Source organism: Danio rerio, chromosome 1 (genome assembly GCF_052040795.2).
Source record: "Danio rerio strain M-AB ecotype USA chromosome 1, GRCz13ab, whole genome shotgun sequence".
NCBI lineage: Eukaryota > Metazoa > Chordata > Actinopteri > Cypriniformes > Danionidae > Danio > Danio rerio.
Window position 1 is genome coordinate 60,541,609 of NC_141021.1, and position 16,824 is coordinate 60,558,432.

A 16,824-nucleotide genomic window follows, 5' to 3' on the forward strand; every position below is an offset into this window, starting at 1 on the left:
ATTTGGTCATACTGTACTTTTATTTTATAAAATACATCCTTCAATCAGTTTCCTTTAGCTTAGTCCCTTTATTAATCAGGGGTCACCACAGTGTAATGAACCACCAACTTATCCAGCATATGTTTTACTCAGCAGATGCCCTTCCAGCTGCAATCAAGTACTGGGAAACACCCATACACACTCTTTCACACACTATCACACACACTATACCCAATTTAGCTCATTCAATTCCCCTATAGCGCATGTGTTTGGACAGTGGCAGCCACCGTGACGCCCCTTAAAATTTATCATGCAAAGTATAAATATGCGTATACTGTACATGTTTTAGCGACGTAGTGGTGAAGTAGGTAGTGCTGTCGCCTCACAGCAAGAAGGTCTCAGAGCCTCAGCTGGGTCATTTGGCATTTCTGGTTTCCCCCACAGTCCAAAGACATGTAGTAGCTACTGTTGAATTGGGTAGGCTAAATTGTCCACTGTATGCGTGTGAGTGAGTGTGTATGGATGTTTCCCATAGAAGGGTTGCGGCTGGAGGGTATCCACTGCGTAGAACATGTGCTGGATAAGTTGGCGGTTCATTCTGCAGTGGCGACCCGGATTAATAAAGGCACTAAGCTGAAAAGAAAATGAATTAATGAATGAATGTACATGTTTTTCATTCATAAAGTATATAAAAATGGCAGAAATCCTGCTGGTGAACAACTGGTACTTTCCATTTGCAAAAGGAGGATCTTTAAAACCACATTAAATAATGCTATAGTAATTCATAGTAAATACTAGAGTGTTTTTGAAGCATACTATAGTAAAGTACTGTAATTAATCTGTGATAATTCTGTTGTTGCTTTAATGACACAACAACTATAGCTATGCAAACAAATGACCCAATACTGAAGTTGTCTACAGCTATGTAGTATTTTATACTACAGTACACCGGTTTACTGTAGTAAAAACTAAAGTATACTACAGTATGTATTAGTTTATCAGTTCACTATGGATAATACTGGAGGATGATGGCGCATTCATTAACAAAGAGTAGTAAAATCTATATACAATAGACTTTAATATGGTAAAAACACTAGTATTTACTATAGTATTACTGTGGTATTTTAATGCAGGAGCTCTAAAATATTCAAAAGTATTACTAAAATACATGGTAAACATTTGAATATAGAATAGATGTGTCCTCGAGCACTAGCTGAAGTTCACTGCGCCATTAATCACAGAGTTGTGAATGACAGGAGCCTTTATGTTTCCTCCGCTAGCGTTTAAGTTCATTACAACTCCTGCAGCTGGACTCGGAGCGGTTGGAGGATTACCACGGGATGATGAAGAGCCAGAATCGACATCTGAAACTAAGAGAGACTGAGGTCAGCGCACAGTGCAGAACAGATGAGCTCAAAAACTAAAGTTACTGTGTGCAAGTTTGACCGTTCTAAATTAGAGAAATACCATTATATGCTTGCAGATATTTCAGAAACACGCTCAGTGAACATGCATCTGAGAAACCGTGATGAAGTCAGTTATTCTGCTTTGAGTATGCGTTAATTCTGAATTTCAGCTTAGTAAAAAAACATTAGTGCTCCATTTGGGACAACACTACATGAATACAGTTGAAAGCAGAAGTTGACATACACTGTATAAAAAGCCGCATACCCATAAAAAAGTCAGATGTTAATGTGAGTAAACTGTTTCTCTTTTAGGTAGGTTAGGATTATCAGATGTGTTTCTGTTGTGCTTAATAGCAGAATAATGAGAGAGAGATTGTTTGAGAAATTGGTATTTTTCCTGAAAGTCAAGTTTACACACAATCAGATTATTCTGCCTCTGAAAAAGCTCAGATGATGATGTCAAGGTTTTGGAAGTTTCTGATTGGCTAATTGAAAACATTTGAGTTAATGTGAGGCACAACTGTAGAATAGTGTTGAAGGAAAAGCTCAAACACACTGCTACCTTGTGTGACAACATGGAGAATCAACAAGCCAAAATCAACAACAAAGCCAGATTACAATTAGCTAAATGACACTGGGGAAAAGACTAATGTTTGGAGACATGTCCTGTGCTCTGATGGAGCTAAGATTGAACTGTTTGGCCATAATGGCCAGTGTTGCATTCAGAGGACAAAGGGGAAAGGGCACAAGCCTAGAAACACCATCCCAACTGTGCAGTATGGGGGCGGCAGCATCATGTTGTGGGGCTGTTTTGCTGCAGGAGGGACTGGTCCACTTCACAGCATAGATGGCATCATGAAGACAGAACATTATGGAGAAATACTGAAGCAACATCTCAAGACATCAGCCAGGACATTACAACTTGGCCACAAATGGGTCTTCCAAACACACCATGACCCTAAGCACACTGCCAAACTAGTTACCATGTGCTTTAAGAACAACAGAGTGAAGGTTTTGGAGTGGCCATCACAAAGCCCTTAGGTCAATCCTATAGAAGATTTGTGGGCAGAGTTGAAGAAGCTTGTGCGAGCAAAACAGCCTACAAATCTGACTCAGTTACAGCAATTCTGTCAGAAGGAATGGGCCAAAATTCCTGCAAATATGTGTAAACTTTTAACTGTCTAGAAATTATAAAAAAAAAATTCTCATTATTTTGGCACTTAGTAAATGTAAATCATTCAGGTAAACCTAACAGACCTAAAATAGTAAACGTTTAGTATGATTTACCATCAGACATTTAAAAAAATGGTTATGTTTCTTTTTAAAGTGTATACAAACTTCTGCTTTCAACTGTATGCTGTTGAGTGTGCAAGTACATAGTGTATAGTGTGCCATTTTGGGACGCAGCTACAGATTGACAAACATAAAAATAATTAATTAGCAAATAATATAAACATAAAAAATGTAAACATTAGCTGAGCAGCTAACAATCTGCTTGTTAAGTCTGACATCACACAAAGTGACTTCTGGGTCCAAGCGCCATATCAAACTGTATGGGGAGGCTCATCAAATGGTAATAATTGTTTACAAAGGGCTGTAATACTTTCAAAATCACAATCGCAATGTGTGTGTGTGTGTGTGTGTGTGTGTGTGTGTGTATATATATATATATATATATATATATATATATATATATATATATATATATATATATATATATATATATATATATATACACTCCTCTCCACCAATCAGCTGCTGTGTGGTGTGCGGTTTGGCGAAAAAAAAAAAAAAAAAAAAAAAAAAAATATATATATATATATATATATATATATATATATATATATATATATATATATATATATATATATATATATATATTCATGCCTAAGATTCGATGTCCAGAAAGTGATTATTTTTTCTTAAAATTGTAAAAATATTAGTACCTCTGTCATGATTTTTTTATAAAAATCACTTTAACGTGATTTGATTAAAAAGTGGTCATAAACGAATATTTCCTCAAATCAAACGAGTAGCGGCTTGGACCTGGAAACAATATTCATTTTATCACCACTTAACAAGCGGATGTAAGGCTTGATTTATCAGACACACTAGCTTGTTGTCGTAAATTTGGTAACCTACATGGAAAAACTCCAATATTTTGATTTGCACTGCAGTACCTAGTTTAACCACTAGCTGTCAATCCTATACTGCACCTTTAGACACCTCCTGAAGTGTCTTCATCAGCTGTTCTGCGAGGTTGTTTTGATTCATGCTGTGCAGCACGTGGAGCGCTACCTTCCCCGCATCTGAAGTGCCGAAATGCTGCTCCATGTACTCCACAACATCCTGCCGATCAGCTTTCTCCAGTTTTCCTCGAGGAATGGAGTTTTCAGGAGTCTCCTTATTCGACAGACGCCATTTAAACTCTTTAAACTTGCCTTCCAGAAGGTTGTTGAGCACATCAAAAATTGCTGTTTTGGTTGGAGCCATTTTGCGTCACTGTTGGGAAGAAACAACAATACTAGACAAGTCTAGAAACACAAATAGCTTCAATTCACGTCAATGTAAACAACTAGCAGAGTTTAAAGAGCCCCTATTATGGGTTTTTGAAAATGACCTTTCATGCAGTCTGTAATAATAATAATAATAATTCCTTACATTTATATAGCGCTTTTCTTGGCACTCAAAGCGCTTTACAAAATAGGGGGGAATCTCCTAATCCACCATCAGTGTGCAGTATCCATCAGGATGACGCGACGGCAGCCATTTAGCGCCAGACCGCACACCACACAGCAGCTGATTGGTGGAGAGGAGACAGAGTGATGAAGCCAATTATGATATGGGGAGGGTTAGGAGAACATGATGGACCGAGGTCAGGATGCCGGAGTTAAACCCCTACTCTTTTTCGAAGAACATCCTGGGATTTTTAACGACCACAGAGAGTCGGACCTCGGTTTAACGTCTTATCTGAAAGACGGCGCTCACTGAGAGGTATAGAGCCCCCGTCACTATACTGGGGCATTAGGACCCACACAGACCGCAGGTTGGGTGCCCCCTGCTGGCCTCACTAACACCACTTCTGGCAGCAACCTAGCTTTCCCATGTGGTCTCCCATCCAGGTACTGACCAGGCGCAGCCCTGCTTAGCTTCAGTGGGTGGCGACCATGTGAGAGTTGCAGAGAGCTAGCTGCCAGCAACACAGCTCTAAGTGAATGGAAACATCCAGCTGAGGGTTAATTCTAAACGTATACCTAGTTTAAATAAATAAACTTTTTTGATAAAAGATTCAACTTAGAATCATTTAAATGATTTGTCGTTCGTCAGGATCTTTTATTTGTTCATATTGACATCAACACAAAACAATGCCATATATGAAGTGCTGGATCCGGTAAAACGTGAACGCGCCTTTCCCTTTAAATGCTAGCAGATTGCAGGAGTGTGTGGGACTGACCATGACTGAAGATGAGTGAACATTAATGAGTAAATATTCTGGTGATTAATGCAATAATAAACCTGCAACAGGTGATTGGCCAGCCATTTATTAAAAGGAAGGATCAGAAAAGACTATTGAATTATGGGACTTGACAGGAACTTTATCAGTACACAGTTGTTGGTTCGGTTTGTTCCTCCATTTCACAAGTGTAAGTAAGTGTGATTAAAATGGCTGGCTCCTCGTTTTCTCTAGCATGCAAATTCTGTATTTAATTGTGTTTTATTACTTGTAACCGCTTATACTGTATTAGGGTAACTCTCTATATTCTCATATTGCGTCTTGCATTGTGCTGCTTTGTTTACAGATTTAAATGCTTTTGTGAACTCGCAATCTACTGCTATTTGTCGTTGCTCAGTTCAGCCTTTTGCCGCTGTGTGGATTAATACTAAATGTGTGTCATGGTTAAGAATAGAGCAATATGCTGGTGTTTAACTGCATTGCTTTAATGCACTCCTGAATTGGCCTCACACATACACACTGCACTCTGACTACTTCAACAATGTTGATAAGGCATGGTGGGCATTTCTCTGTCTCGCGCTGAACACAGTCAACCAGTCACAACAGACTTGGTCATTGAAGCAATCAGTGCTGATTAGCATCAGGCTAAGGAGGGGTTTGGAAACAAATGAGTCGCTGAACGATTCATATGGGAGTCACTGGGATAATTAGGTAAAAATAAATGCTTATTATAAGACAATAAAAATGTCTTTTGACCTTGCATGAAGATCAGTATATTATTGGAGACCAAAAATATCACTTTTTTAATATATTATAGGGGCTCTTTAGGGTGGTGAAATTTCATTTTATACCTCTCCTGAAAATAAAACTGCTTAAACTCTTGGCTGGTTTTAATTGGTCAACCTGGCTGGATTAAGCTAGATGTAGCTGGTTTTAAGACCAGTCTGCATGACCAGCTAAAACCAACCAGCCAGTCTAGGCCGGTTTAAGCAGTTTTTTTTCCCAGCATAGACAAGTAAAGAATCACTTGGTGTCCATGTCAAAAAAATTAACAGATATAATAAATAAATCATATTAAATGCAAGTAAAGTATACTGCGGTTTGTTAAAGTCAAGGTTTTAAAGCCGCCAACATTTTCTGCTATACTGTTCCTAAGGTATGTGTATGATTTTTTTTTCAGCTTTTTAGGACAACAGTATCACCAGCAGAAAAGAAATATCCAAAGATGCTGTTTTTAAATTGTAAAGAAATCTGTTTAATGAACACAGCAGCCTGACATGTTTACTGCTCCAAAATATTTGAATGTTTCTCAAAATAAAATATGTTGTGTACAAACAGTGTTTGTTTTTTTCGTTGTTTTTTTCAGGGTGTCCGCAGGATCTTAAAATGTCTTAAATTTCAAAAATTAAATTTAAAGCCTTAAAAAAAAATCACTGAAATATGCTGTTGTGGGTCTTAAATACTTTTAAACAGGTCATAATTTTTGACTAATTGTCCGTGTAAAGTTGAAGTAAATCAGTACAACCAACAAATCCATCAAAAAACATTTAACAAAATTAACTTTATTAACTATTTAGCAATATGGTTTAATTGTCTTCCTTGCATCCTTAAAATAACATTTGTTTAAAAGTTCTCCATGTTTTCGTGTTTTTATGCAAACATTTATGTTGTGCATAAATGTTGTTTATTACAGCTTTTAAAACTTTGAGACATTCTGATTGTCTTTATTTATTATTGTTCATGCTACATTTCATTTGTGAAAAATATTCTGTTTTGGTTTGATTTTCAGAAGACTTTTAGATTAGTATCTCACTGTGAGTGTCGATTAAATAAATGACATCAAAAATTACCGTTTTTTATAGCATTTTCAAATAATCTAGAAAGTTAAAGATGTAGTTACCCTCAAAATAAATATTAACCTTGATTTATACCTCAGAATTCGGAAAATATTTTATTAAACATAGGGGAACAAAAGTACATTTAAAAAAATTAATTTAAGTTGTGCATAAACTTAGTTTATTATAGCTTTTAAAACTTTTTTGTTTTTAAAGACAGGTTGTGCTAATAAAAATATACGTATATAACTAGAGTTTGCTTGTTTTGACAAATTATTTAAAATGTGGGGCTAAGAAATAAATGAATTTTAATTTTAATTGGACAAGTAAAAAAATCCACTGGTTATTAAAAATTAATTAATAATAATTAGAAAATTTGAAAATAATAATAATAATTATATTAATAATAATAATTAGAAAATTATTAGAAAATTATTAGCGTTTTGCCCTGAGATAAATTTAATTGATAATGGTTTTAAAAATGTCTTAAAGTCTTACATTTGATGTGATGTGAAACCTGCAGAAACCCTGTTTTTACCTAGACATTTAAAAAGAATATATCAGAGCAGTAATCACAATACCGTCAAACTGTGATATTTTTATCCAAGGTTATCATACCGTCAGAACCTTATACCAGCCCATGCCTAGTAAATTGTAATGGTTTAAATAACTTGTGGGAAAAAGTCAAAATATGGTTAAAATAACATTCTGTCGTCAGATATATTCGATTAAAAATGTTAAGCTTTCTCTGACCAACTTTTATATTAAAAACAAGCTCATACAAAATTATATTGATGAACAACAGATGATCAACAACGTGATGACAAATAAAAGCCAATGCTTTCAAGGATATTTGCAAAACATAAGAATTTTAAAGACTTTATATTGTCTTGTGATATGTACTCAAATGACTCAAATAACAGATAAGATTACTTAAAACACCTTTAAACATGCAGTGGGTGCAGTTTTGACGCTCGAAAAAAAAAGTAAAATATGACTAGGCTGTAATACTGACGCTATCCACAAGAGAGCATCAGGATTTAGATTATTATTTTTTATGTCCTTTTATTGGTTCACCGTGTCAATGGATTTAAGTTCCATACCTTGGATTTACATTTATTTCTTATTTTCGCTTTTGAAATTAGTGAAACTATTTAAACTATTGCCAGCACACACGCAGAAATGGGAGATTTGCATTACTGTCACAAAGTTAAATGATATCATTCGGATTTGTGAAATAATATAAAATCCTCTAATAATATATCTGCATCTATGCAGTATGTCCCAACTGCAGATCATGTGTTTGTAATAGGTCTAATATGCAAATAGGTTTAGTTCCAAACCTCGAGCAAAACGGAAACGGCCATTTGAAAACACTTTAAACTTTGCAAGTACCTACTTTAAGTACCTAAACTCACACACGTGCACGCGCATAACATAACAAAATAATTTAACGCAATATAAATATTTGTAATATAAAACAATGTGGTCTAATGAGATTAAAATGAGATTCATGTTGTACTTACGTTGCGAAGTTGTTGTTTCACCACTTCCTTTATGTTTCTCTGTTTGTCAGACCACTTTCACTTTCGCTTTTTTCGCACGCATCATCCAGAGCAATTAAAAATATGGTCATGATGCATTTTAATTAAAAGATTAATCAAATAAATTAGTATTTTAAATAAATTCGGATGTTTATCATGTCTAGTCTAGTCTAGTTGTAATAAAGCGTGTAATTATGATTAGGCTTTAAAAATGAGTTGTTTAAATTAGATTTAGGCTACATCATCTTCAGGATCATGACTGTCTACTTTTAAACGATCATCAAAATATTTTATAATTATTGTGCATGTGTTTTATGGTCTCGTTTTAATTTAATAATTGCATTTTGCACCATTTGAGATATATTAAAGGAGTGGTGAACAGGGACGGACTGAAACATTGGAAGAACTTGAAATTCAAGTGACATCCGCAGTGCAACAACATTTTTGTTCACTAAACGTGGCATATGAGAGCAAACATGACTGTAAATAAAAAACAAACAATGATAATAATAATTTAAGTAATAATGCTCATTTAATTTAATAAGTTAATATATTATGTCGATGCTAGATGATACTAGCCAATATGAATCAATACAAATAATTTACACATCCTAATTTATATTTTAAAAAGCACCTGTCGACGAATAGCTGTCAATCAACTTCAACCGCCAATTAAATCAAACCGTAGTAGTTATCGGTGAGTAGGCCCCGCCCACAAGCGTTCAGTTATTAACGGTTGACACCTGCAACGTGTCAGAATAAACAAAACATTAGCGTCAAATATTAAACCTTGGATACACTACACAGAGGTTTTAGATAGAGTATACCGTCGATTATAAACTTTTACAGTATCTCAACGAAGGATTATATATTTGTTCCGAGCATTTGGCTGCAGATTGAACGAGATGAATGAATCTGGTAAAGGAATTTTGTCGACAGACTGGATTAATATCAGCTACAGCAAACGTCAGCTAACGTTACTCTGCAAACCGTAAGTAAACCATTTCATGACACTTTAATAAGTTATGCTAAGGGGTTTTGTTTAACTTTCTATCATTTGTTTACCTTAGCCAACTGCAACAGTGAATGTTTTATCAAGCCTTTGCTAAATGTGGGAAATTGCTTTAGCATCCGAGTGTTTTGCCACAATATTTGCATTAACAGATTATTCATATTCAGATTAATCTAGCTACTGCCAGTTCTTGCAACACCCCAATTTCACTTGTACACTCCAACCTTAATGTTAAGTGTCCAAATAAACAGGCTTTTCTTTGAAATGTTAGACTTTATTATTGTAATAGAATGTTGATAAAAGCATTCATCTTAGGAAAAAGACAACATTTACTGGTACATTTAGGTTATCTGAAGCAATATTGCAAGTACACCTATCTGGAAATATAAAAATAAAGAATTAAAAAAATAATCTGATACATCTGAAAACATCTGAAAAGCAGTAGCTGACACTGAAATTGAGAAGTAGGTTTCACATATTTAACTGTTGAAATCTGATGACTTGAAGAAGCCAAGGTTGTTTTTTTAGAACAAGTAAAAAATGAGCTAAAGCTAAAACTCAATATATTCTTGTTTCAATTCTTCCTCTCGACAATTAGTTTGGCTTTGAAAAAAAAAAAAAACATCCACTGTCTTAAAATATTTGGTTGTATAATTTTAAAGCTGTGAATTTTGATAAAATTATTTGAAATTATTAAAACTATAACATACAATGGACATTTTTTATTAAAATAATATATTTTACTAGTCATATATGTTTTTAAAACCTGTATACTCTCCTATAGGCATGGGACGATAACTATTTTCTAGGTATACCGCGATTTGGAAAAGTCAAGGTTTTAAAACCGCCAAAATTTTCTGTAATACTGTTCCTAAGGTATGTGTAAGTTTTTTTGATTTACTTTTTTTAGACGATAGTATCTTCAGCAGAAAAAAAAATATCCAAAGATGCCGCTTTAAACTGTAAAGAAATCTGTGTTTTGGAAACATGAAGACAGCAGAAGTCAATTATTTATTTGAATTATTTAGCCTGACATATTAACGGTTCAAAAGATTAAAAAAAAAAAAAAAAAAAAAATTATATATATATATATATATATATATATATATATATATATATATATATATATATATATATATATATATATATATATATTGTTTTAAAAATATTGTTTTTACCCAGACATTTAAAAAAAATGTTTTAGAGCAGTAATCACAATACTTTGAAACCATGATATTTTTATTCAAGGTTATCTTACCATCAGTATCTATGACCAGCCCATGCCTACTCTCTTAAAATAAATGGTCTTTATTGGCATTGCTAGTTCTCCAAATAACATCCATAGAACTTTTTCATAGCAAATATTAAGTGGAAAAAGTTTTTTTTTATTGTCTTTACAAAGAAAAAATGCTAAGAACTGTTTGCTAAAGTTATTTGGGGAATCAAAAATGGTTAAAAGATTTATTTTTAAAGTGTGCACCTTGCAAACTGTAAACCTGTAGAGTAAACCATGAACTTTAAGAGTCATTGAAAATGATTAATTTGTAGAAAAATACCGAAAACTTTGTTCTGAAAATATTTGAAATTAAATTATTTAAATTATAATAATAGTAGATTAGTTTATTTATATTTTAATCTGTGGACACGTTTAGTTTATATAAAATAAAAACATTTACACTGGAAACTATTGCGGTCAAGAGAGCTTAACATGCTGCAATTAAATAAAAAACGCGTGCATTTACAAAAAAACGCCAGCAAATTAAGAAAAGATCCTCATCGAGTTGACTTCATGTGTTGCAAATCCTTACAACACAAACAAATTAAGAAAATACACTGCCTTTTCTAACAACATGTGCAAAATAGCAGGGAACGCAATAGAAATGTTTCGAGGGAACCCAAAAATCTGTTGGACCTGGCTGGGATTTGTTTATTGTGCTAGGAGTACTATTGCTCACTGAAGTTGCAGATGATCTTTTTTTTTCTTTATTTTAACATCCTCATTACACCGTTCCCTTGTCTTTTGTTGAATATTAGCCTAAATAACCATAAATAGCTGTGTCTGTCATGTTTTAGGGTCCCCTTTAAACATTTCTGTTGTGAGATTTTTGTAATAGCATGTGTTTTCTTAAATTACAGCACATTAGGCTTGTCATGATACTGGAATTTGGTATTAATCAATGCTGAAATTTTACTGCTGTTTACTGAGTCTAACCACAGATACAGGGACACTGCAGCATTTTAAAGCTGTGATTCATCAGCGGATCGCTCGTATGTCAGCTTATAGACGAACCAGCTGATCGACGTGACTTTGAAATGCTCCAGTGTCCCTGAATCTGTGGTTAGAGACAGTAAACAGCAGTGAGTTCAGTGAGCTGAACACCTTTACAACCAATCACAGTCATTTCTGTTGAGCACATGAACACAATGGCAAATCAGCGCTGTTTAAGAATGCACTCAGCGCTTGAATGTCAGCAGGAAATTAATGTTTTTAAAATTTCAGTATCGATTGGTACCAAATTCCAGTATCGTGCAACCTTACAGCAGGTTAAGCTCTCTCAACCACCGTTTAAACCATTGACCTTCAGATGTTTTTGTGGACAGTGATGGTCCTTAAAGTTAAAAACTACTGCTACATCTGCGTCTATCTTTCATCTGTCCAGCGACGTTTCTCGTTCTCTTGTCCCACATCACTAATATTCATTATCAATGTTCAGCCCCAGGGTCCTCCTCCACCTCCACCATCCTCATCGTCATCATCATCATCATCCCTCTTTTTCTTCTTCTTCTTCTCATCCTCCACTTTATATTTGATTCTTCTGATGGGGTCGGTCATGCTGCGCATCTTTCCCTCATCAAACTCCTCGTTCATCATGAAGTTTCTGTCGATAAGCTCCGCTCCCTCCTGCCAGTTGCGGAAACAGTCGGTTCCCAGCGTGCAGATTTCAGATACTGCGTTCGGGGAGAGAACCGAGCAGTCGGGACGCAAAACCACCACCCTCGGTAAATCCCGCACCTCGAACATCACACCCAGCTCCCTGATAAACACACACACCAGCAGCACTGAGCAGTGTTGGAGAAACTCAGTACAAAAATTGCAAGTTACGTGTTAATATTACTTTTCTGAGTAGTGAGTAAAGTAACGCATTACTAAAAGAAAGTAGTAAATATTTACTTTTTTGAAAATGTAATGCAAGTTACTTTTTTATTTTATTGGCTATTAAAAAATATTGCTGAATTAAAATTAACAGTCATGTTGAATCATGCGTTGAAAGAAAAGGAAAAGGAAGAAAAGGAAAAGGGCACTGTCTCAATGGACAGAAATTTTACAAAACTAATAAGACAAAAAGTACAAAAGTAGCAAACACATTGCTTTATACTTTCCAGGGCATGTAGAGCCCTGGGTCAGGAAGTCCTTAGAAGATAACATCCTAAATGATTTTATATATTTATATATTTATTATTATATATTTATTTAATATATTTATATATTAAAATATATTTTTTTAAAGGTAAATGAAGGTTATACAGAATGTTAATTGCAGAGCTCCTTTATTAAAAAAAAAGAAAAGAAAAAAGAAAAAAAAAAAACCTGCAAGTTCTGAAAGAGATCAAGCCTCAGACAGGTCAGGAAAAGTAACGCAAAAGTAATTCAGAAAAGTCATGTAATGCATATCTTACTATAAAAAGTAACTAAGTAATGCAATTATTTACTTTTTGGGGGATTAACTCAATATCGTAATGCATTACTTTCAAAAGTTGCTTTTCCCAACACTGCTACTGAAATCCTTTGCTTGACAACACACTTAACATTGATGCAGAATTATATTAAGACATGAAACTGAATTTAAGTATTACAAAAAAAAAAATACAGATTTCAAAATACAATGTAATTAATGTAATTAATTAAAGGTTTAAAAAGCATTTAATATAATTTGAGTAAATTTTTTTTTTCGAAATCTAAGATACACTTTTATAAAAATAGTCATAAATGTATTCATCAAAGATGTAACACCTGCTACTCTGAAAAATAATTTATGTAATCACCAAAATTTAAGAAAATGGTATTCTGAAAATAGTGTACGCTATCACCAAAACGTAAAATAAATTATTATTATAGACATAATAAGCAACATGTGAAGTGTTATTCTGAAATAGGGTGTACGCAATCACTAAAAGTGAAATATATTCTGAAATAAGGTTTACGCAGCCACCAAAACTTAAAATGATTCTGTGAAAATGTGTACACCATCACGAAAACGTAAAATATGCTATTCTGAAAACAAGTTGTACGTATTCACCAAATTCCAAAATTTGCTATTCTGACAATAAGTTATACGTGTTCGTCAAAACCTAAAATTTTAATTTTGAAAAAAGGTAATTGCCAAAACATTTTTAAAAACGCTATTTTTAAAATAGTGTTTTCGCCTACATTCTGACACCATGAAAACAATCGTCAAAACCTAAATTACGATATTCTGAAAATAAGGTGTATGCGTTCATCAATACCTTAATATAAGAAATTCGTATTTTAGGTTATGACCAAAACTTAAAATATGCTATTCTGAAAATTAAGTTGTCGCCAAAACCTGAAATGCAAATTTCTGAAAATAAACTTATCACAATACTTAAAACACTGTTGCGAAAACTAAGGTTACGTTTTTTTTTCACCCAATTTTCTGAAAATTTGGAAACAATTATAAAAAAAATTACGATATTTTGAAAAAAAAAGGTTGTACGCATTCCTCAAAACATAAAATCCTTTCTTCAGAGAACAGCAAGTACGTACTGCCTATAAGGATCCTCGTAGGGCAGGAACAGGCAGCGTTTAGGCAGCTCCTTCAGGAACTTCTCCTGCTGCTCTTCTGACGAGTCCAGTGAGATGTACAACAGCACCAGCTGAGCCGAACGTTCCACATAAAACTCATCCGTCAGCTTTTTATAGAAATCTTTCAGCGTCGGTGCAAAATCCTGACACTTCTCGCTATCGCCAGAGCCGAAGAACAACATGAGGATTCGGTTCTGGAGCCGCAGGATGATCTCGCGCTCCGTGTCCAGCTCATCCCGGTCCTTATTGTTCTTCACCAGAACCTTCCCCAGAAACAAGTCTACCATGACGGCTCCTGCAGAAAGAACATTGATACTATTATTGTCAAGTGTAGCGATGGAAAAAAATTGTATGAATTTTTATGATGCTAAAAATGTAAAAAGCATCGCTACGCAAAGATAATTTGCATTATCATAATGTAAAATTCTTGCAATATTTACAGTTTTACTGTTTAAGAGTATTTTTGATTAAAATAAAATTTTAATTAAGTTGCTTCATTAACAGAGCCACTGAACCAAACCCCAAAACAAAAACACTATTTTTTTTCTTCAAATGTAAAAGTATAACAATCTAGATCACTTTCTCAAGGACTTACACTGACATTAAAAGCATTAAACATTATAATTGCATTTCTAAATCTGACACACCTTCAATGACGGAGTCTCGCCGTCCTCGGTATCACCAATGAACCAAACCGAAGCGATCATGAGTTCAGATGAATATAGTCGTGACCAAACTCCCCGAGATTACAGAATTAAAGCAACACCGCATCAAAACCTCAGTCAGTGTGTTTATTTACCGTCCCGCCAGAGAGAGACGTGACGATACGGCGAGCAGACCACCTAATCCACACCCACCCACCGTCATAATCCTATTGGCTGAGAGAGAGAGAGTGAGGGATAGAGGGATTACAGCTAACACAGGCTCCCGGGGTGTTTAATCTGACAGATGATAATTACTGAAAATGAATATAACACGCACTACACCTGAACGAGGCATCGCTGCCATTCAAAAACTTGATTTTCACAAAGCGAACAGTGGAAATGAAGCCTGTCGCTCTCTCGAAGGATTATAGCAATTGATTGTCAGAGATCCCATAATCCTTCTTGGCTGAAAATACACCCAGACCTTAATCCCACAGACAGAGGAGCGCGGGAAAGAGGACAGCAGTGGATGAACAGGACTAAATCAAAACAGAAGTTCAGAGGCATGAAAATCCACATTTGTGATATTGAAAATTGGCTGCACTATATGGTTATCAGTGTCGATATCGCAATAGTCAAATCGCTGGATCTGCAAAGTGGAATCAGGAGTACAGTTGACTACAAGCCACAGTTAAAACCACACATGATTATGGAGTAATTGCACAGTTTAACTATAGTTTCTAAACAATTATGTGTTGTTGTGAATTCATGCACAAGAAATTTATATTTTTTTGTGGTCATTTTAAGATTCATTGCATTTATGTACAGTGTAAATTATTAAATAAAAAAAAAAATCACTGTCATTTTACGTTTAATTATTCAGTTTGTGTACCTGAATGCTTATAGACTCACAGAAAACCATAAAGCATGTATTTCATTTCTAACTTTCCTCTACTATATTTCCATATATTTATTAATGCTTGTGACTAGTTTAATACATTTTATGCAAATTGGCTCCACTATAAAATCAATCATGATCAATCAAAAAGGATGAATTATTTGCAAATAGAGCTACTCAACTCATCTGCTGAAGTTATACTCTATATTATACTCTATATTGCAGAAAAATAACCTTCGCAATGACTGTTTTCAAATATCGTGCAGCCCATTTAAAACGCTTCATTTAAAATTGGCCAATAATTTACCAAATACTAAAATATGCTATTCTGAATGTGTACGAGTTTGCAGAAACATAAAATATTATTCTTAAAAAAACCTAATCACCCAAGCCTAAAGTGTACTATTCTAAAAATAAATTTTATGCATTTGGTGTACACGTATACACCAAAAAACGTAAATTGTGTTATTCTGAAAATGTATTCAGCAAATCTTATGCTATTCGGAAAATGTGAATGAATTTGCCGAAACACAAAATCTTACTCTGAAAATAAATAACATGCATGTATTCACTAAAACCTGCATCATGCAACACTAAAATAAAGTATTACTTGTTTGCCATAACACAAGTTATGCCAGTGTAAAAATACTGTTTGTATTCGCCAAACTTTTCTTAAGTCTACAAATTTACCAAATCCTAAAGTATGCTATTCTCAAAATGTGTACGTTCGTTGTGAATGTTGCCAAAACACAAAATCTTATGGAAAACTTGAAACCTAATCACCAAAACTTTCTTTTCTGTTGCAAATATGTAGTTTATTTTCAAATCTAAAATATACAATTCTAAACCTCTACACCAATAACACCTAAACCACTCAATAATCACCAATAATCAACTGTACATCTTATTTTCAGAGATTTGATTTTAGGTGAAGTCCAAATTATTCGCCCCCCTTTGATTTTTTTTTTTTTTTCTTTTTTAAATATTTCCAGAATGTTTTTTAACTGATTCAGGAAATGTTCACAGTATGTCTGATAATATTTATTCTTCTGGAGAAAGTCTTATTTGTCTTATTTCCGTTAGAATAAAAGCAGTTTAAGCTTTTAAAAAAAGCCATTTTAAGGTCAATATTATTAGCCCCTTTAATGATTAAAACTATTATGTGCAGAAATGTGTGTCTGTGTAAAAGTACTTGGAAATGACTTCAACATTTAGCAGTTTCAGAAC

The 16,824-nt window shown here is 34.1% G+C and overlaps 2 protein-coding genes across 5 annotated transcripts; both read right to left on the minus strand.

The window, feature by feature from the left end:
- Window position 1: 1 nt before the first annotated feature.
- Window positions 2–8,276, minus strand: si:ch211-114l13.9. Of its 2 annotated transcripts, XM_087236424.1 has the most exons (3): window positions 8,201–8,276; window positions 3,602–3,887; window positions 2–1,349 (listed from the first exon to the last, which is right to left on the minus strand). In XM_087236424.1, exons 2-3 carry the CDS (start codon window positions 3,876–3,878, stop codon window positions 1,189–1,191), a joined length of 438 nt encoding a protein of 145 aa, XP_087092550.1. In that variant the 5' UTR covers window positions 3,879–3,887; window positions 8,201–8,276; the 3' UTR covers window positions 2–1,188.
- A 2,561-nt stretch (window positions 8,277–10,837) lies between these two features.
- On the minus strand, window positions 10,838–15,163 carry nxnl1 (nucleoredoxin like 1). 3 transcript variants are annotated; one of them, XR_015475860.1, is made up of 4 exons: window positions 14,703–15,163; window positions 14,017–14,350; window positions 11,578–12,265; window positions 10,838–11,458 (listed from the first exon to the last, which is right to left on the minus strand). XR_015475860.1 is itself a non-coding variant. In NM_001110760.1 (3 exon segments), coding segments are annotated over 2 exon segments (651 nt in total). In that variant the 5' UTR covers window positions 14,343–14,350; window positions 14,703–14,833.
- Between the last annotated feature and the right edge of the window lie 1,661 nt (window positions 15,164–16,824).

What these genes read in the sequence shown, in the direction of transcription:
- si:ch211-114l13.9 (XM_087236424.1), bottom strand. Translation starts at nt 3,878, where the DNA reads ATGGCTCCAACCAAAACAGCAATTTTTGATGTGCTCAACAACCTTCTG. An exon ending in ACTTCAGGAGGTGTCTAAAG is followed by an intron (nt 1,350 to 3,601) that starts GTGCAGTATAGG and finishes AGTCTCTCTTAG; the next exon opens with TTTCAGATGTCGATTCTGGC.